This window comes from Scleropages formosus, chromosome 15 (genome assembly GCF_900964775.1).
Source record: "Scleropages formosus chromosome 15, fSclFor1.1, whole genome shotgun sequence".
Taxonomy (NCBI): Eukaryota; Metazoa; Chordata; class Actinopteri; order Osteoglossiformes; family Osteoglossidae; genus Scleropages; species Scleropages formosus.
Genome location: NC_041820.1, coordinates 16,812,833 through 16,833,867, shown reverse-complemented (window position 1 = coordinate 16,833,867; position 21,035 = coordinate 16,812,833). Strand labels below are relative to the sequence as shown.

Here is a 21,035-nt window from a genome sequence, read left to right as displayed (position 1 = left end):
GCACCCTATGCGATATTTCAGATACAGGTCCCACACTCGGCCCTGTGGTAGGGCAGCGCCTCTAGGCAGCTGTGAGATTTCGTTAGACGTCTGAAACGGAAGTTTCTGAAATGGAAGAAAATCGAACAAAACAGATGTCATCGCATACAAGCAACATCACAATCATGAATTTTCAAGGTTATGTTTTGTGACATTGTATTTTATCAATATCTTGGAAATAGGTTTGTTGACGGAGATTCAAAGTAAAAAAAACAAAAACTAAATGAAAAAATAATATAATTTTAATCTAATCGTGCTCTGTACCCTCAAGCTGTAGTGTTCAGTATTAAATCCGTTTGAAACATTAAGGCATTATTAAAGTAGTATAATATCTTAGATTCCTCTTTTCTCCATTGTTCTCTTTTATGTTATTAGTTTGATTGGAAAGATTAATAATTTCGCTGATTGTCTGAGAGCAGCACTCATGTGCACACACTCACACGCTCGCTCACACTCAGGGAGGGTTATGCAAAACACAATTTGAGCAGTATGCAAACTCCCTCTCCTGTGTGCCACCACCAACCTGTCCACAGGAGATGGTACCTACAGGTGTGAAAACCTTCTGGGCCTCTTTCTACAAGTGACCATTTAGTGACTAATCACAAGGACCAACAATGTTCTGTCCTCTAGTGCCATGCCAAAATCATAATCCAGGCAGGAGAGTGGAAAACCAACACAGGCTCACCAGATGATTGTTTTTTGCACGGCATTCCTCAGGTGGACGTTGATAGCCTCAAGTGTTATTACCATACTGTTGTCACACTTCAGTGTAGCCAAGGAGGTTCTCTTCCAGTATGGTCAGATGCCACCGATTTCAGCCTCCTCCTTAAAATGTTACAAGAAAAAGGAAAGAGTGTCCTGGCTGTAGGTGTACCAGCAGCCAAAGTGGATTTAAAAGACTTCGGCCTCCGTTTTAGTGTTGAGTACTTCTTTAAACAGGGCCTGCCGTAAAAATGTGCACGAAGGACTGGCACTGATTGCGGGTGCCTGTAAAACAATTCATTAGCTTTGAAAAGGTAGTTCTTCTTCTAGTTTTATGGGGATCAGTTGCACCGTCTTCCGGCAGTGCAGCTGCGGTCGTGGGTGTCACCCCCCCCCCCAAGCAGAGCCATGTCACCAATTAGAGATGACCCTTTTACAGCTTCGTTTAATGAGCTGGAATTCCCAGGTTCATGTAACTGAACCCGGGTGCGCGGATGGGTGCAGCAATGCCTCGGCTAATTACAGCTCAGTACTAACCTCTCTGCGGGTTTTACACTTCATTATACACACACTAGTCGGCATCTTCTGCTATTGTCATCGTCTTTGGCAGAGCTGAGCATATAGTGACCTTTAAGTTTAAAGAGAAGGGAAACTGGAATGTCAGTTGACTCGCTACTGAGAAAAACCACAAGTTCTTGGCCAGCAGATGATTCCAGCATAGGCATCTATGGGTGCAATGATCTCCATGGCGAGTTTAAACAAATCAGTTACTGGTCCCATTCATCAAGAAATTCCACATTCTAAAGGGAGGTACATTTGTTTGCCCAGGGATCAGGAAGGACCACACCAGGCAAAACAAGGAAGCAGCTTGCCACTTTCTGACAGGGCCAAGGTACCTGTACTCCAGACCACAAGTCAATAGTGTAAACACCTAGTATATGCCCCGTATCTCATCTCATCCGCGAGTTTATTAGTTACCACAGCCCCTATTCTATAGATGCCCGTGGCCACAGACGACAATGCGACGAGTAATCAGGAATCAGCGATGTTCTCTCACGACTGAAGTTACTGAAGTGACCAGGTGTGAAGCACTTGTGAGTGGACCTACACCTTTTATTTTCACTTCCCATGATGACAAAGCAATCACAATCCACCAACGAAGATAGAACACCAAAAAGGCGAAGAGCCCTTTCAAGCGACCATCTCTGAAAACTCAAGAAGGCACCTAAACCTCTTTAAAACTGTTCTTAAGGGGTCCCCATGTTTGAATGTCCACAACAGGAGGTCATCTTTTCTTAAGGAGTCTTCTCTTTGGCGTAAGCGTCAGTCAGGTAGATGGAAGTGTGGCCTATCCGGCTGGCTGTAACAGACAACATTAACTTCCACAGCATTTTGTGAAAATCTCATGTGCTCAGCAGAGACAAAGTGGCACCAGAATTCTTCCTGACATGCGCTATATGGCCTTGACTTTTAATTTAAAGGTGACAATTCGACAGATCCCCACCACAATCCCACAAACCCAGCCACCACAACTGTATTACCTCCATGAAGAACAAGCCCTTTCCCGGAGGCGAGCGAATCGGACGTCACCGATTCGCCCTTCGAGCGTTTTGTGGCACGAGTACAGTGATGAAAACCTTTGTGTCCCTCAAGGCCAATTAGCATCACATGCTGCACTTCCTGGGTCCACACTGGGCAGCAAGCTGTGCCAAACCAGGTCAGGCATGGACACCCAAAGCATCTCTGTCTACTAGTGCCAAGCAGTCTTTGTGCTTCCTAGCACCAGCTGTTTGAATGTGCGCACACGTGCAGCTGTTGCGGTCCTATTAAATCTTAATCAATTTCAGCCCTGTAAACAAAAGGTTTTCTTGTGCAAGTCTATGCACGGGTACAGACGAAATTGCCCGCAACCTCTTTGTAACCGAACCTGGCAGCTCGTTGCATCACTTCCACTAAATGTCTATTAAAAATGGCAAACCGGTTGACATGCTGTTTTGAGCACTGAGGCAGCAGCGTGTGCAGTCTTTCAATTTATCGGGGTAAAAAAAAAAAAAAAAAATGGCACGAATTTAATAACGGGAGACAACATTTTACCTAAGAGTGATGCTTCGTAGCGTTGAGAGCAAATGAACACATTTGGATGTCAGCCTATGTGTAACCCCCACCCCCAAACAAGCCGCTTATTAGTATTACAGACCTGACTCAGAACACTGTCTTTCATCACATTATAATCCTTTAGAGCTGAATGCATAACCTGAAGCATATCAGGAGTAGAGGATGGGAAATCCCGTCTGTCGCTGCCGTGACCGGTGCAGGGGTGGAGCAGGTGTCCTCCGGCATCTACCGGGTCCTGTAAGGCGGGGGGACTCAACCGCTTGCGGAATCACGAAGCAGTTATTCGCAAGGAAATCGTGCACGAGAAAGGATCTCCTTCTTCAAAGACGCCCTCCACCCCACCCCACCCCACCCCAAAGGACCGGTATAACCGTACCAAACAACTCCTTCTCCTTCCTCCAGACATGGCTGACAAGAGCGCTCCATCGCGTTCCACGCACATTCCGGAAAACGGGAGGGGAGATTCTGACAGGCAAGCGATGGCAGGCGGCGTCCTCCGTTCGCCTAAAGAGCAACCTTGTGAGTTACCTGGGACGCAAGAAACAGCGGAGCGCGCGAGAGCCGTGCTCGCCGTGAGAAATCTCGATTTTGGCTCTTAATCACTTTACTGAGAGGAATTGCAATAATTTGCTTAGCAAGCTGAGAACCTTATTGGTGTTTCAGAAGCTTAACTGCCAATTAATGCTTCAGATGCAATTACCACCCACAGAGCATTACAAGCGCAAAATTAAAATATTTTAGCTGTCAATGCCGACATGACGCATTGAAATCTTCTCAGTATTTTACCAGGGTGTTTTTTTTCCAATTATTAAATAAAACGCAAATGAACAGATTGCTATTCCAACTTACATCTACATATCTCACCGCTTTAAAAAAGGAGGCGTCAGTCAGTATCAAAGCGCGATGCTTTGCTTTCAGAATCAGCGCTTCTCACCCCTCCTCACAAATGAGCTGAGGTGGCCAAGAAAAGTATAATTGCAGCATCTGGAACGGGAAAAAAGACAACAGTGCAGGTAAACGGGGTGATGCTCCTGTTGCCTCTCACTCTTTAATGGACAACTTTGCACAATAAACAAAGCAAGTATGTTAATTTTTGGCCCAGACAAACAAGAAGAACAGTAAACCTGTTTTAAAGATGCCTGAGCTACGCTGTGGTTTTCATGTAACACCTCAGCAGTGGTTTGGTTTCCATGACAACCTCCATTATCTCTTTGATAGGAGGTTGCTGTCTGGATCCTCGGTATAACAGAAATAAACTCACCTGAGGCTTCTGGGACTTAAAAATAGGATGTATCATATTAGTAGCCATGTGCAGGGCTTTTTACAGAAGAAAGGAGGAGTGTCGGGGTTTAATGTCATCACGTTGTCTAGAAACATACAGGAATTAAAGATAAATTCACTCAAACTGTTGTTTTTCCGTAATATATGCAGTTTTGTCTTTTTCGCCTCTTCGGGACAAATCTTTCATGGTAAGAATCAAACAGCGCATAACTTACCTATTAATATAGGACCTAATAACTGCTGCCTAATAACTTCTAAAAGCACAGGAATCAGCATGAGCCACTGAAGAATAGAAATGTTTCACAAGAAATATGAAAAGTAATGTCGTTTCTTTACATTTTTTTACAGACGCCAGTGTCACTCCTTATGTTTTGTGCATAGCTGAAAGGTGGAGGCAGTAACACACGGTCGGCTTTGTGAAAAAGCCCCGTTCCAGGAGACTCGCATCACAGCTTCTGCATGGATGACAGCGTCTCCCCGCTACTGTCCTGTGTCTGAAAAACGGTTCAGATCCGGTTCACCGTCGCCTTTGGACTGCGGGAGGAAGCCCTTGCGAACACGGAGAGAACACGCAAACTTTGCACAGACAGAGCCTGCCGAATTCGAACCCGGATCCAAAAACCAGAGCCCAGAACCCGCGAGGCACCCGCTGCGCCGCCGTGCCTCGATTTTTTGCAAATTGGGTGGAACTAATTCCCCTCAAAAGGTCAATATAGGAGTGCATGAAGGTGCAGAGATGTGAGCAATTAGGATTCTGAGCGCACGCAGTCTGGAACCAGCACAGCTGCCATCGCAACTAAAAGGATCACGGCTCAGCTGATCCAGGTGCAGCCGTGTTAGACGGCGTGAGGGGTCCCGCCGAACAGAGCGAGGGCTTCGCGTCCATTTCGGTCATTACGACGCGAGGGGCTCTCTCTCTCCGAGCCAGTCGTAACTGGGCTCATGAGCATTTCCTACGGCGAGTCGCTGAACGACTCTGGGAGACGGAGATCTGCGAGCGCTGGACTGCTCGTAAAGCAAACATCGGAGGGGCGGAGCTTACTCCGCTACATGCTCCGGGATGCCCTTGCCGCGGCTGGATGCGTGCCAGGCCTCGCGGCGATGCCGCAGAGTGCCCGAGCGCCCACTCGTTCCACGCTTTCATCCTTACGTAACTCCGCTCGAGATTATATTTGACGCTCGGGGCCCGTCGCGTATTTCTTTGTAGGCGCAAACGCGTTTGTACGGGCCGACTTTCAGAAGTTTGCCGCAAAGCCCGGGCTATATTTCGACGTGCTGCAAGTCCCGCGCCGGCGGCGTGGGGCCAGCAGACCACGCTGTCCACGGGGGGCTGTGGCTGCTCACCGGGCCTGTCTCACCCTGACCGGAACGCCGTCTCGCTCCCACACCTTGTGTGTCTGGACCGGGGTTGGGCCTCGCAGCAAGGGGGCGCGATGCGTGGGACGCTCGCTCCTGTCTGTTTCCTGCCTATCTTAGCTGCAGGCTCGGTGCTCTTTCTCTGCCGAATGAGAGCAGCGCCGGCTGTTTTCAACGGTAGGGCGTAGCTGGGAGCCGGTGCTTGGCGTTCTTAGGAGCCACACACCTAATCTGGGTCAATGCCCTCCCTTTACTACACCCACAGCCCCCATCACCTTAGCGTTTGATACTCCTCTTCCAGGCCCATGCCTGCTGATGTCTACATAATGATACCAGTGAACCTGAAAGATCAACTCCAGTTGTCGTTATGCATAACTAATTACCCCTGGTTTCATTCTTAAGTAGACCGGAGTGCAATTACTACTTCATGCGGACCCAGAGCGGAGAAGGCAGCGCTGATAAATATAGTTTTGATGGGAAGGTGGAGCCACCCGGTGCCTCTTCAAACCGCTCCAGCTTCAGCCACGCGTGCTTAGGCTCCCTGCCCTTCGTTAAACACGTGTTGTGTACCGTGTTCCGCCTGTCCAGCTCGCGAGGAAGGTTATCGGGAGGGAGGGGGCAGCGAGCCGTCACCAGAAAGCGAAGCATCACATCCGCCGTTTGCGCGTCCTGAGGCTTTGGTTTTCCGGATTTAAAAATTGCTTGCTTATTTTTTTGGGTTGCATTTCCTAAATCCATTTTTCCTGCTTGGTATTAAAGCTCGGGAGAAATATTTAACTCATAGCATCGATTCGATGTCAATAACTGTTTGTTCTGAGCAGGGTCACAGTGAACCAGAGCCTATCCTGGAATCACTGGGTACGAGGCAGGTACACACACAGAGTCACAGTCACCAGCCCATTCACTCAATATAGACAATTTAGAGTCATCAATTAACCTGAACTGCATGTCTTTGGACTGAAGATCTTCTATAAACTTTTATATGTTTCACTTCACCCGGTCCATATGTTTAGATAGCAAAATGATCTAAAGCTGGCTGCACTAGAACGCTGTGTTGCATGTGTTACGGAGACGAGCCCTAAATCGAATGATCCGGGTCACCGTAGTATCGGCTTGTACCGTACAGGACTAGAGCCTGGTAGTGTGCAGTGAATCATTTGGCTCAAGTGTGATTTGGGGAAAGGACATGCCAGCGCCGTGTGTTATATAGAAAAACAAATGCCGGTCATTAGGATCGTGTTTGCGAGCAATGAACATCAGACTAAGCGCTTCGGCAGCCCCCCGTCACATTTTCTGTTTTGTCAACAGAGTTAAATGGGCCTTTAAATCGCAGAGCCCGGTTTTCTGGACAGGTCGTCCCTCTAATGAAGTGTTAATGGGCTCACTGGCAGTTGCCGCTGTGCACAGGCCAAACGCACGGGCGCCACGCTGCAAGGCCTTTCCACATTCCGCTGCACCCTCTGGCCCGGGCTGTCGAAGGGCACGCGCACCGCGGGCGGACAAGTCACCCTTGCGTTATTTAGTTGCGTAGAACATTTCATCTGCACCGTATCAGAATAACTCACAAATGCCCCCCCCGTGCACAGCTGGCCTTGGAGAAAAGCGAGGTTTATTTAATGCTGAATGGCTGCTTTTATCCAGAGGGATCAAGCTTAAGATGTTATCTTTACTTTCATTTAAACGGCGATGTGTTTTACAAGAGCAATCTGGTAAACTGATGACCACAGTAACTGCCTGGACACTCAGCACTCTGCCGCTGGAGCCTGGAGGGATTGGAAGCTGCGGTCTTCGCGCGACCAGGGATGATCCCGCAGCACAACACGAGCATGAAAGCACAGTGCAGTCCTGAAACAGACACGCAGCCACACGGTATAACAAAGGACAACCTTGGGAAGGCAAAAACTTTAATGGTTTTCACAAGAACGCCGATTTTTGTTCGAGGGAGCAGAAAGCATAACAAAGAATTGCTTTGAGCTGCGTGGGTGGAGAGATGTTTCCCTGAAGCTAGTCCTGTGCGCAAGATCACTTGCCACTTTAAAAATCGACACGAAAACACGACTGAGCAAAATAAATCAGAGGTCTGATGTCGGTCATGAGTAAAGGACAAGGCATGAAAACCACTTTAAAATCCCAGCTTGGGTTTTTTGAGCTGTGGAGAAGACGCTGCTAAAGGCAGGGCCTCTAGGGGGCGCTACGTGGGGGAACCGAGCACGTTACACGATGAGCCTGGGTCCTTAACCTACGTAAAGCACAAAGAACGGTCAGTGAACTGGGGCTCCTAAGAAAGCGCTGCGGTTCTGCGGCTGCGCCTAACGCTGCCGGTTTTGAAGGGACGGAGGAACCTGCTATTGATCTGAGCACCGGCTACTTTTCACTTAGACTAGAGAAACTGCTGACTGCTGGCCGTGCTGCTGCACGGCATCCCACCGGAGGGCAAAGCCTGCTGGGAAACGCCACCACTGCAGTCCTTAATATCCCCAGAGTATGTAACATTTACCATAAAGCAGAGCACTTACACAGAACTTTTGGACATGCAGGCATGGCCGAAAACAACAGCATCCTGCAAATGATTCACAATTTTCTCTAAAAATAAGTTGAAATTGACCGAAGTACTTGACCTCCACAATTCTTTGTTTCAGTCACTATTACAGAAGCTGTGTTTGTCATTCACCTGAACAGTGATGCAGTGCAGAGCACTGCTGTCTCGCTGGGTCTAGGTTGCTCGGGCGCAGGTTCAAATCCAGCTCAGCCTGTGTAGAGCTTACATCTTTACCCTACGTTTGCATGGGTTTGGTCTGGGTGCTCTGGTTTCTTCCTGCAGCCCAAAGAGATGGTGAAAAATTCAGCTGGATTCTCTAAATTGTTCATGGTGCATGTTTCTCCCCTGTGAGGGACTGGTGTCCCATCCAGTGTGTAGCCTTACGCCCACTGATTCCAGTCTAGGTTCTGGACCACCAGGACAAGGGGTTAACAAGAGAGAGTGCTTTTGAATCCAAACTTAAAATACCCTTTAAAATGAGAAAATGAAGATAAATGGCCTTGACAAAATTATTGATAAGATCCATCAATCCATTTTCATTGACCTCTTGATCTGGTAAGGGTCACGGAGGTCCAGAGCCCACCTTGGAATCACCTGGCACAAGGCTAATGTGTCAGCCTATTCATGTGGTCTTAATGATAGCGGTGCCCTTTTTAACACGCTAGCAGTATAATCTAGTGATACCAGACACTTGAGAGCTTCACCTTTTACATTTGCTTCATACTGCCAAGGCGCAGTCTTGAAATGCATCAGCTGAGAACACGTCACAGCGATTTGCTGATCATATGTGCGGCAGAAAAAGTGACAAAGTAACCAGAAAGTGTTTGGTCCAAATCCCGTGAGGGTCGCTAGTGAGGGAATACTGAATCGAGATACTTGCCTGAATGGCCTCACTACGTGTTGAATTGTTTGACTCTACGTTACGTAAGAGGGTCCAGCTGTGGGTTTTTTCTAAGCAAATAAATGAATGACCAGCAAAGTTTTCCTACCCCCCCCCCTCCTTTTCCTCTCAAGTGAGCCAAGCCCCACCTCCAAACCAACACCAAGGCTGACGGTCTTGTTTATCTTGCACTTTTCTCAGCTGAGGATCAATAGCAGTGTTTCATCCTTGAGATTCATCAAAGCCCCAGTGCTAATGAGGCCCAAAGCAGCTGAGTGGTCACTGGCCTGTACAATGTGTGTGTGTGCGCGCAAGAGATTTAAAGGGCAGCCCAAAAGAACGTTTAAGCTCTACTTACCAGCCTGTCTTTTCAAGGTGACCTTACCATGATCAATTATGCAGGGACTTCATTGCCTTGCAGTCAGGTCATCAGTGGACTGAAGGGTTAATTCTACATTTTTACCCAAAATGGTGTCAGATTTTTTGACACAACCAAGCTATTACTACATTTACAATAAGCAAATGTAGTTAAAAAGACGGCCATTGGTGCTTTTAGTCAGAAACCTGGATGCTGAAAGCGAAGAAATCCAGTTTGTGTACCCTCCATGAGAACAGTACAATGAGCCACATACATGCAGCCAACTTATGTTCATACACTGTTGCCATTACAAACAGCATGTGGTGTAATGCCTGCTTCAGTACAACATTGAGTAAGGGGAGGAGGACCACAGGCTAAGCATGAGCCTCACCAACTGAGAGCCTACTGACATCTAGTGGTACTTTCCAGCAATCACCACAAGTACCATTAAAACCCGGAGGCTTAAGCTTACTGCTGTCTCAAAGAGACCTGGCTGGACCTCTGCAGATCCACACCCTGATGAAAATGCATAATACCTAGAACATCTGAGTATAGTACTGAGAACATTTCAAGAGAATGAGTACATATCAGAGAGGAAGTCAAGCAATTGTCCACTCCACTGATGTTACCATTCAATTTTTATGGTGAAATGAGTGTCAGAGGTTTCCTGTCAATTTTTTTTTACCATTAATTTCCAGGAAATTTTCACAGATGTTGGTAAGCGGTCAGCTAGCTGCTGTCTATATATAGGGTTCAGCAAACAGAGCCACATCAAGGGGGTTGGTCTGTATCGAACTGTTCAGGGTAGGGTAAGCACCATCAAGCTGATGTTGACTTCAGTTGATCATTCCCATAGTTTTCAAGGTAAAAGTGGTTTATCATTGCTTTCTACTGCACCTCTTGGGACTGTAGGAGGAAACCCAGTGAACACAGACGAGACCTGAATCTACAGCCAGGACCTGAGAAGCAGCAGCACTACTTGCTGCACTACCATGTGACTTTATCAACGGTACAAAGGTCAGTGTAAGATTTAAAAATTAAAAAAAGCAGTAGACATCTTGATCTGTGACCAAAAGAAAACTAGCCACCTAAAATCTATAACTATTGTGGAAGTTTTACATATGTGTGCATATATCTGAACCCAAACATCATCTTTGTGTCTGACTCACACACTGAACTTCTGTCACTTAAGAAGGTAAACAGAAATCACACTCAGAATTATTCAGCTGTCAGCCTCAAACAGTCTGTGATGGGCTCACAACTGCAGAAGCCTTGTTCTCCTCAGCCCATGTACCATTCAGGGTCCCAAATCATCACTCTATTGATTCTGTGTATTATGTGGTGCTGTTTTACACATCTTGATATGGGTCATCAATGTCGGTTTCAATTTTACAAACTATAACGAAGAGCACTATTCACTGAATATTAAAATGAACATGAGGTCTGAAATACCACCAAGAGCAAACAGTGTATATATCCTGAGGTTTAAATGACAGACTGACTTCAATCATCAAGCCAATACTTCTTTATTTATGAAGACGGTGCAGTTTCCTCAGTACAAAAAAAGTCAACAAGAGTATTTTATTCACCAAAGACTTTGACTTTAACTTAATCCTGATTCATGAGGTCACAGACAATGACTGAAGAACAAAAATATTAAATATGGCTGTATAACATTTAGAGTTGAAAACGACACTGAATAACAATATTTCTAATCTGACTGGGAAAACTGGTCAGTGCACCATTAAAAGCTGCGCCCAGCAGGGTTCGCCATCATCAGAGCTTATCAAGTGTTCATCGTTCTTTTCTGAGTTTTGGTAGTGAAGAAACGAGACATTAAAAATTACCAGATATAAAAAATTTGAAAGAAAATAAACCATATAAAAAACCCAGACCTGATTTTCTAGACACCGGAATCACGATTTGATAACCACACACAAAGTCTAAGTAACGCCCCCTTCACTGCCCCCATGACTGACGACGATGCTAAGGGCCTGAACCGGATAAAACTAAAGCCCATCAAAACAGCATTTCAAAAGAACTAAACATGAAAATGTTTTATTTCATTCAACATGTCCCACAATTTGCTGTGAGCATATTTTAATGCAAGTATTAAAAATGGTTACTTAAGGCGAAGTTCACCATTCACAGGTCGAAATATCTTCTAGCCTTGAGTCCATTCAATACTCTTTCTGGTGAAAAACAGCCTCCTTTTCAGCATTTGAAAGAATGGAAAAAGCCAGACTGCCAAGGTTCAGGCCTGCCTAACGCCTCTTGTCCTTCCTGTCTGACTTGCGGGCCCTTTCGCTGTGAGAGGGCCGTTTCCCCATCCGGTTGCCTTCTGAAAACGACCTCCTCCTGTCTGACTTGGAGCTCTTGTCCTTGGCCCCCTTGGCATCACGACCGCTGCCCTTGGACAACTTGTGGCTCCTATCAGCTGCCATGCCCCCTCCTCTCTTCCTGTCCCTGTCAGAGGGCCGGCCCCTGTGCTTCCTGTCCCTGGTGTGGCTGCGGCTTCTGCTCCGGCTGCTGGAGGAGCTGCTGCTGCTGGAAGAGCTGCTGCCCTCACTGGAGCTGGACGAGCCGCTGGAGCTGGACGAGCCGCTGGAGCTGGAGCTCGACGAGCCGCTGGAGGTCGAACTGCTGCTGCTCCGGCTTCTCTTCCTATCCCTGGCTGCCCCCCTCCCCCTGCCGTCTCCCTGAGCACTGGGCACCTTAACTAGACCCTCCACCTGGGTCTGAGGCATTGGGCCCCACCCTTGCTCCTCCCTCTGGGCCTCCAATCCTGCCTCATGCTGTGGCGAGTGGGCCTGTGGAGCCGTTGCAGTGGCTGCAGTTCCCATGCCGACAGGCTCCACCACCATGAATTCCGCAGGCCGGCTGGTAGCAGAGCAGGACTCTGACCCATCCTCTGGGCTCACTAACTCAAGAGGGGGCTTCCAGGGAGAGACTGCTTGGGTTTCCTTCTGTCCTTCTGCTTCATTCTCACCCTCATCTTCCTTCCTCTCATCACCTTCCTCCACACCTACAGGCACCATCTCCTCCTCCACCTGCTCATCCTTTTCCCCTACCTGTCCCTCTGTGGGCTCCCTGTTTTCTTCTTCTCTTCCCTGTTCCTCCGCCTCTCTAATTTCTGCTGCCTCTGCACCCTTCTCCTCGTCGTCCTTGCAGCCTGCATTCATCTCCACTGGCTTCTCCTGCTCTTGCTCCAGACCACTCTGTCCTACACTCACCTCTTTTTCATCCCCCTCCCCACCCTCCTCCATCTCTGCATCGTTCTGGTTACCTGTCACCTCCACCTCCTGCCCAGATGGCTTACCCTCCTCTTGCTCTTCTTTCTTCGGCCATTCGCCGCGAGGATCCCCCTGGACTTTGTCCCTCAGTAGTTGGCGCCTGGGCCGAGCCTCCATCTTGTTCAGGTGCTCGGCAAACGCCTCACGCCTCTCCTGCAACATCACTCCAGAGAGTAACGGAACAACACTGTAAGGACCAAGACTTCAGCCTTCCCACTCATAATACAAATGATCTTCTGGACAATCATACAGATTATGTAATCCAAGAGACACTTTTTAGGAGAAGTCTGGGGTGGAGATCATTCCTGACTCAGCACCATAAATTGATAAATCAAATCCCTGAAGTCATATACAGACTTATGATGAAGTCATAACAGAACAATATGATGCTTACCATTCATTTTTTTCTGAGACTCCTCTAAGAGCTTCTGAGTGGCTGAGCACATCTTGCCAGGAATATAGAAAATTGAAGGCTTGGTTTTTGTACGGATATACTTTATTAACTTAGCATTGTGCACATTCCACTCTTCTTGCTGAAAAGCAAAACAAACAGATTTCATTCAATGACAGACACTGGTTTAGCTAACAGTCTGAAAACCCCAGATGTCAGAACGCAGAAAGAATTTACCAACTGAGCAAGTTCCACTTTCTGTTCAAGAAGTCTCAGCTCTGTCTGCTTTGCACGCCTTTCCTCAAACAGCTCTCTTCTCTCATTTTCTATCTTTTTACGTTCTTGTTCAGCTTGTACTTCCAGCTTTTTTTCAATTTCTAAACGTCTTTTTTGCTGTAACAAAAAAAAAAACTCCATAAATGCCAACAACACTAACTTTTTATAATGAAAAATTAACAACATGGAAAAGTTTGCTATTGTCGAAGAAAAAAATTAAATTACTCTGGAGTTTGGATCTCTCTATACTCTCATACCTTCTCTGTGGACACTGATGATTCCTGCTTAAATTTCTGCAGAGTTCCCATCAACAGGCCAAACATACGTCGATTCCTAAAGCCCGAGAAAGCAAGTGTCAATCACAGGGCAACAATTTACCAGACATGAGACACCATCAACTCCTGCAAATCACAGGAGATTTCAGGTGACACAATGTTTGCTGATAAATCAAATTGAATTCAAAGACTGAAGCCAAAAATCATGTCTTGCAAACATACACGGTAAAAAGTAATTTCAGTTTCTTGACAGAGATTGCATAGACTTTACCTTTGTTTTCCTTTCTCATCCATGGTCTGGTCTTGGATAAGGTCTCGACGTGTTCGTTCTTTGGAGGTAGCAACAACGGATGACTGCAACGCTGGCTGTTGAGGATAGGGCCAGTGTAAAAACATGGATTCTGAAGTCAGGGGAATCAAAATTAGTCACAGCTCATCGGGAAAACAGACAACCTACTTTTTTCACATCATCATCGTCCTCAGCGTCGCTGTCATGGCGTGAATCTCTCCTCGCTCGTTGATCGCCAGCCAGCCTAAAAAAAACATGGGGTTTTGAGTGTTTTGTCTTCAGACACACAACATTAAAAGCCCATACAGTGGTTGACTGTGTAAATTTACAGCCAATCTTCAGCCAAGCAGATGAGCAAATATTCTTACCTCAAGAGTGCCCCTTCAATATCCCTCTGCTTAGCTGGGGGTCCTCCTCCACTGTCCGAGAGTCCACGCCTGGACACAAAACATTTACATTTTAAGTATAACCGCAAATTCTGCATGCAATATTAGTCAAGTAGACAGAATGGTGCATTTACTTTGTTAATATATTACCTCAATAAACCAATTCCTCGCCCCCTACCTCCACCTGGGCCTGGGATGGTTAGCCTTCTAGCTTGACCAGGTCTGATGGAGACAAGAAAAAACATTACTTGCCAAATCAGGCTGATTCCTGCGTAATCTCCTGAAGGGTAAAGTTCTTTCATTCATTCAGTTTATTTTTACATAATACTAGTCTCAGCAAGTTGACAGATTGCTGAACAGGAAAACACAACAATCATATCTAATACTGTAGGTGCCCCTAGACAAAAAAAGTGAGCTAAATAAAGATAATTATAATAACAGTGTGGAAGACCTCTCTAACCTTGTATATTCTAGAATGGCTGATGAAAGTGGTGCCTGGAACAGTGACTGAATATTTGCCTGTGAGACATATCCTTAATACTATTTTTATAGACATCTGTAAACTTCAAAATATCCAAATAAAGAGAGCCATGTATGGGCAGTACGGTGACACAGTGAGTAGCGCTGCTGCCTCACAGTGCCTGGGTGGGGCAAGAGAACATGGGTTCAACCCCAACTCAGTCTGTGTGGAGTTTGCATGTTCTCCCTCCGTCTGTGTGGGTTTCCTCTGGGTGCCTTGATTCCTTCCAGAGTCCAAAGAAATGCTGTTCAGGTAAAATGATGACTAAGTGAGTGACAGTGTGTGTGTGTGTGTGTGTTCCACTGATGTATGAATGAGTGACGCATTGTAAGTAGCTCATCTAGCGTAAGTTACCTTGAGTAAATAGGGTGTGTGGGCTGATAACACTACATAGTGTTCATTGGACGCTGCTTTGGAGAAAAGCATCTGCTGAATGAAGTAAAATACATTGAACCTCAGGAAAACCAGATATTTTGTTTGATATCGTCATTCACCAAGGCCATCCATCCTCACTCATCATAGACGGCTCCTTGTCTAATGCAGGGTCACAGTGGTCCAGAGTCTCAGTCTCCCAGAACCATGTGACGTAATTACACCATGGGCGTGACGTCAGTCCATCGCAACCGTTTTCACACACTACGGACAATTCACATTGGTCAATTCAGCCGAAACACACGTCTTTGAATAGGAGGAACGCGGAGGACGAAGCTGGTGCATAAAGGGAGAACATACAAACTCCACAGAGAGTGGAACCCACGTCCGAACCCTCAGCCCAGTCCCAGGCAGGTCAGGTGCTGTGACTCAGGCCTTCTCTCTCAGCGGCCGAATACAAATTTTGTGTGTTTTAAAAAAAAAAAAACTAAGCTCTCGGCTGCTGCCTACAAACCATAATGGAAGATGTACAAATTCTAAATGTATACTTTGGTCGCATATTATTTTGTTCATGTTTCACTGTGACGTAAAGCTTCCGTTTAATCAAACGACAACCCTCAGTCTCTCTCTGAGTCCACAGACGCCGCGCGGGCTTCCGATCCTGACCTGCCCACCGTCACCACAAGCGTGCGACACAAAATAACTAGTAGCTTTCCGCACTTTACTGCAAACCTACCTGAGCTCGTTGGGATCTCTGCCCGTCAATTTCCGAATGTTTTCGTCCACATTTTTTAAGCTTTCTTTCGCCTTTTCCAGCTGGTCCTGCAAAGTTCGTACAGCGACCGCCATCTTACCTCTGCTCAGAGTACAGATTTTGCGCGAGACAATTCGATAGTGCCGTTGACTGGGATGATTGACAGCGACTACGTCCAATCAGTGACTTCGTTTCATAGTCTAAGCCAATAAACGCAGAGTAAGGCGTGTGAGAAATTATATGTGCATTGAATACAGTAGACTGTGTAACACATAACGACTAAACTGTATTCGCTAAATATTGTGGGTTGGAGGAAATATTATCCATTTGAATACCATTCGTGACTCAAATTTCACAATATAATGTGTATTAAAACATTTGAATCCACATTTTTAATCCAAAATAATTGTCGGTTTATAAAAGGAGCACTTCAGGTACAAAATGTCTGCTTTGGATAGGAAAAATCCTGTATTCACAAACTTTTTTTGGGTTTGGATTTATATTTCATCTTAAACATCCATGATATAAGTTCAGAAGAAGCACTGACAACTGATTTCTGGTTGAGGCTATTTTTTGTGTAATAAAGACTTATTGCAGATACAACATATGCAGCAGTACTCTAAAACAGCATCCTGAATGGATTTTCAAATCACACTAACCCTAACAATAGACTTTTGGAGAATGAGAGTCCTAATCTTTGAATTTTTTTCCTCTTTATACAAAACCACGATTAACATGCTGCCAATTCCTCTGAACTGCATGTCTTTGGAGTGTGGGAGGAAACCCACGCAGACACGGGGAGAACACACAAACTCCACACAGACTGAGCCGGATTTGAACCTACGCCCAAACAGCCCTGGCACAGTGAGATACTTGTTGCCCACTCTCATTCATGGACATAAAAAAAAAAACAATATAATCTTATATTTTTCACATTTATTTCCTTTTCCACTTTCCATCTCCAACTGAAATAAAATACCAATCCATCAGTCTTCATCAGCCAAGTCGTTCTGTTCGAAATACCTACGGGACAGAAAGTAAATGGTTACTTTATTTCAAAGTCAACTTTATTGTATGTTCTAAACATAGACACTCCCCGAGTTACGATGGTCTGACTTACGATTTTTCAACTTTACGATGGTGCGATAGTGATACGCATTCAGTAGAAACTGTACTTCGAATTTAGAATTTTGTTTTTTTTTTCCCCTGGTAAGCGATAAGCGATACTCTGGGCAGCGGCAACAATTCACATCTCCCAGTCTGCCACGCAGTCGCTAGTGTATACAACCGATACTTTACTGTGTTCTGTGTTGCCAGCGGTTTTTTTGGAAACCCCCCGTATCTACATCATGTTTTGCGCATCCATCATGTCTATGAAACGCCCATCTGTGTCTCCTGTTACTAGTAAGAAGAAGAAGAGGAGGGCAATTACTCTTGAGGAGAAACTCAAGATAATTGTCCTGCATGAACGCGGCAAGCCGGTAATGTCCATCGCACCTATGCTAGGCTATGATGTTCGGTAGGTTAGGTGTATTAAATGCATTTTTGACTTACGATGGGTTTATCGGAACGTAACCCCATTGTAAGTCGGGGACTGTCTGTATTGTGGAAGTGACACTGGCGTGAAATAGCGTTTCTCCTGGACCGGTATGACATAGAGGACAACATATACTATTAATACTACAGCATATACTAGTACTACTACAACAATTTACAATAATCAACTACCAAACTAAAAGCACTTAACATTTTTATACATTTACATTTATTCACTTAGCAGACGCTTTTGTCCAAAGCGACTTACAATGGATACTACATAGTGTTACTAGCCCACACACCTTATTCACCAAGGTGACTACACTGCTAGATACACTACTTACAAGGGGTTACTCATCCATGCATCAGTGAAACACACTCACACACTATGGGGGAACCGGAACAGCATGTCTTTGGACTGTGGGAGGAAACCCACACAGATACGGGGAGAACACGCAAATGCCACACGGACTGAGCGGGGATCGAACCCACGTTCTCTCGCACCACCCAGGCGCTGTGAGACAGCAGCGCTACTTGCTGTGCCACCGTGCCGCACATTTTTGTACATCACATCTGTAAGTGTCTGTGCATACCTGCCAACCAAACAAATCATCAGGTTCAATGCCGACAGCTTCTCATCTTCTTTACTTTCCTATAACATGAAAGAAACTGTTGGTCATTACATAATTATGACGAAAAACATGTGAGGTTAAATAAATCCTTGTATCTGTTATATCACACAGGGAAACATTAACACAAAAGTTGAGTTGAGTTTTAGTCACAAACCTTACAGCATGGCAATTAAAATAATCCAACACCTGTATAGGAGGTATCTTAGTAATGTAACATACTGTGATATTTGGTCATGTGCTTAGTTGTCTACATGCTTTGAAACAAATTAAAAAGGACAATACTGTGTCCTTTTTAATCAGCAAACCATTTGAACCCTCCTTAAAATCCAAACAGTTCACCCACCAGACTGGCACGGACGTCTGAGCAGCGTCGCGCTAGCTGTCGAATGAGGGAATGGGCTTCAGGAAGCAAAGGTTTCTCCAGACATGCCAATAGCGCATAGAGCCAGCGCCCCTGCAGACAAGGTACAGCACACCATTTAATCCTTCCAGACCATACAGACTACATATTATCTGAATATAGCACCATTCTGAGTTTTAAATACGAGATTAATCTCAAACTTTACAGTTATCAGAAGGATGAACCTCGGTGCAGCAAGTGGTAGGTAACGAACTAGGTTTGCTTGAGACTCATGTCTGCAGCTATGTCTCCTCTTAATGTAATGCATAAATTGAACTTTTGCTGAGATGTACGTCGCTTTGGACAAAAGCGTCTGCTAAATGAATAAATATAAATGTAAATGGATGGCTTTTTTTTTTTTTTTTTACATTCACTGCATTTAGCTTGGTAGAAATAAAATGACTGCTCTTTAAACTACTCACCAACTGGGGAACAAAGTCTTGATCTTCAAACCAGTTTATTAGAAATTCTAACACTGTGGAAACTGTAGCCTTTAAGTAACAGAAAGACAATTCACATGACAGTTGTCACTGTGCCACCTTTCTCAAACAGTCAATGAAAGCATGTTATGCCAATGCTATTTAAAACTGTATATAAAATGTATAGGTGCAATTAGTATTGTATTTGCCTACTCACTTGGTTCAGCCTGCTAACAATGCTCAGGAATGGAGGAAATCCCACCTGGCAAAAGCATAGAGAACAAAGCACTGGTGACAAAGATCACTCATTCAGAAGTCACCAACCATAAAACGTTACACATTACCTTGATATAATCAAGACCCGGACATTCATTGTCATCTGATGTCAGTACCACGCCATGATAAACATTGTCCCCCAAACAGAACTTCTTCCATCCTTCCTCGTCATCTGGTTTTGGCTGGGGGGAAAAACTATATTTAACTTTGAAGTAAATGGAAAGTTAAATACATGCTGTGATGTTTTGCTGAGATCTACATCACTTTAGAGAAAAGCATCTGCTAAATAAATAAATGTAAACGCTGAACAAAATGCAGGAGACCGTGTCACCACTGGTGCAAAAACCAAACTTTCAAAAGTGACAATATAATGTAATAACCCGCATTACTGTTTTTAGCAGGAAATGTGTTTTATTGTTATTGGTTAGCGTTTGGTGACGCACGGGGAATAAAAGAGGGTGTTTGCGTCTGCCTGGGGAGAAAGGGGAGAGAGTCTAGGGGCGCTAAGCAGGCTGGGAAGGCTGGCTGTAGGCGCAGGTCCTGAAGGAAACGGTGTCCTCGGACTGAAAGCATTATTTCCCCGGAGCTGGTGTTCAAATACATCGTTCGTAACGAACGCCGCCTCCACGTCCTTCTTCGCCCCATCCAAACCCGCGGCGCTGCGCGCCACAATAACATCATGGTTATGAAGTTATTGTTAATGTTATATGCTCACTTTCATATTCACATTAAATACAAAGTCTGAATGCTGGTCTTATAACACTTTATTTTATTTAAACTTGAACCCGCTAGCAAGAGGTTCGTCCTTCATGAACAAATACCACGGACGAAACGGTTAAGGTATGGTACGTACCAAAATCACATTGTCATCCAAAGACTTTGCCTTCCAGTGCGACCTGTGTTTGTTAATGCTCTGAAAAATAACAACGTTGGAGTATGAAAATCCACACAAACTCACTTACAAGCAATCATGAAAATAAAATGTGCCACACAGAAGAGAACTTACCTGTCTGATTTCAGAGAAGTAGCTGACTTGGTGTTGCTGCCATTTTAAGCTTGGAGAAAACCCAGCAGGAGCGGCTTGGCACCCTGTAACCTAAAACGCAGGCCAAATTATTGCAAAATATTTATCTAGTAATATTTCTCACAATCTTCAAAGTTTCAAACCATGCCAAAGTTTGCAGTTTTATCATATGTGTGCTACAGTGAATTTCGCTCCACGTTACTACTGCAAATTAAATTTGGTGCACGGCCTTCTTACGTACAGAAACGTTTACAGTTTGCTTCTTTTTCAGTTTTTTGGGGTCTATCTGAGCCACGACCACATCTGGGAAAAGGGAAGCTTCTAGCCTGAAAAAGATTGAGTTAAGTTAATTAGAAAATGCTATTCCTTCATGTGTAGTCATGTGGACGATGGACGCACGGGGTTTCAAAAAAAAGCTCGTCAGAACTTACTGCACTTGTCTTAAGTATTCCTGGGGATTCCTGGGAGGTTCACTTAGATCGAAGTCATCCGTATCACATGGCTCTACAGGCAGCAGCTTGGGCATCAACTCCTCTACATCTGACTTCATCATGTTATTTGTTGAAATACCAACAAACTCAATAAATAAAATAGAAATCGCAATGCTAAACTAAAAATTAACTGCTCTCTTACGCCTTGATAGACGTACTGCCGTTAACAAATCTATTACTGTTACTTTTAAGGTAGCATGCTATTATAAAACACTGCTAAAGCGCTATTATTATTGATAGCAGACGTCGCATGCCGCCATGTTGAACGCTGACGTAGATTGTGGGCGCCCGTTACTATGGCAACAGTTCAACGCCGGAAGTTGAAAGAAAACGCTAAAATTCTTTCGCACGTATTATACCAGTTAACGCACGTAGTGTTCAGGATCTGGTTTATGTGATGTTAATACATAAAATCACATCGTGTCAACTTT

General features: G+C 45.1%; 2 protein-coding genes across 2 annotated transcripts; both read right to left on the bottom strand.

Annotated features, from left to right (window-relative positions):
* Positions 1-10,790: 10,790 nt before the first annotated feature.
* On the bottom strand, positions 10,791-15,959 carry pnn (pinin, desmosome associated protein). The gene is made up of 9 exons (XM_029258488.1): positions 15,809-15,959; positions 14,331-14,402; positions 14,163-14,231; positions 13,963-14,038; positions 13,777-13,871; positions 13,488-13,563; positions 13,192-13,347; positions 12,958-13,096; positions 10,791-12,727 (listed from the first exon to the last, which is right to left on the bottom strand). Exons 1-9 carry the CDS (start codon positions 15,919-15,921, stop codon positions 11,535-11,537), a joined length of 1,989 nt encoding a protein of 662 aa, XP_029114321.1. The 5' UTR covers positions 15,922-15,959; the 3' UTR covers positions 10,791-11,534.
* A 796-nt stretch (positions 15,960-16,755) lies between these two features.
* gemin2 (gem (nuclear organelle) associated protein 2) lies at positions 16,756-20,883 on the bottom strand. Its single transcript, XM_018727487.2, has 10 exons — positions 20,545-20,883; positions 20,355-20,439; positions 20,096-20,185; positions 19,943-20,002; positions 19,158-19,271; positions 19,031-19,075; positions 18,817-18,885; positions 18,338-18,448; positions 17,956-18,014; positions 16,756-16,849 (listed from the first exon to the last, which is right to left on the bottom strand). The coding sequence occupies exons 1-10, from the start codon at positions 20,664-20,666 to the stop codon at positions 16,813-16,815; spliced, it is 792 nt and encodes a 263-aa protein (XP_018583003.1). The 5' UTR covers positions 20,667-20,883; the 3' UTR covers positions 16,756-16,812.
* Positions 20,884-21,035: the final 152 nt, after the last annotated feature.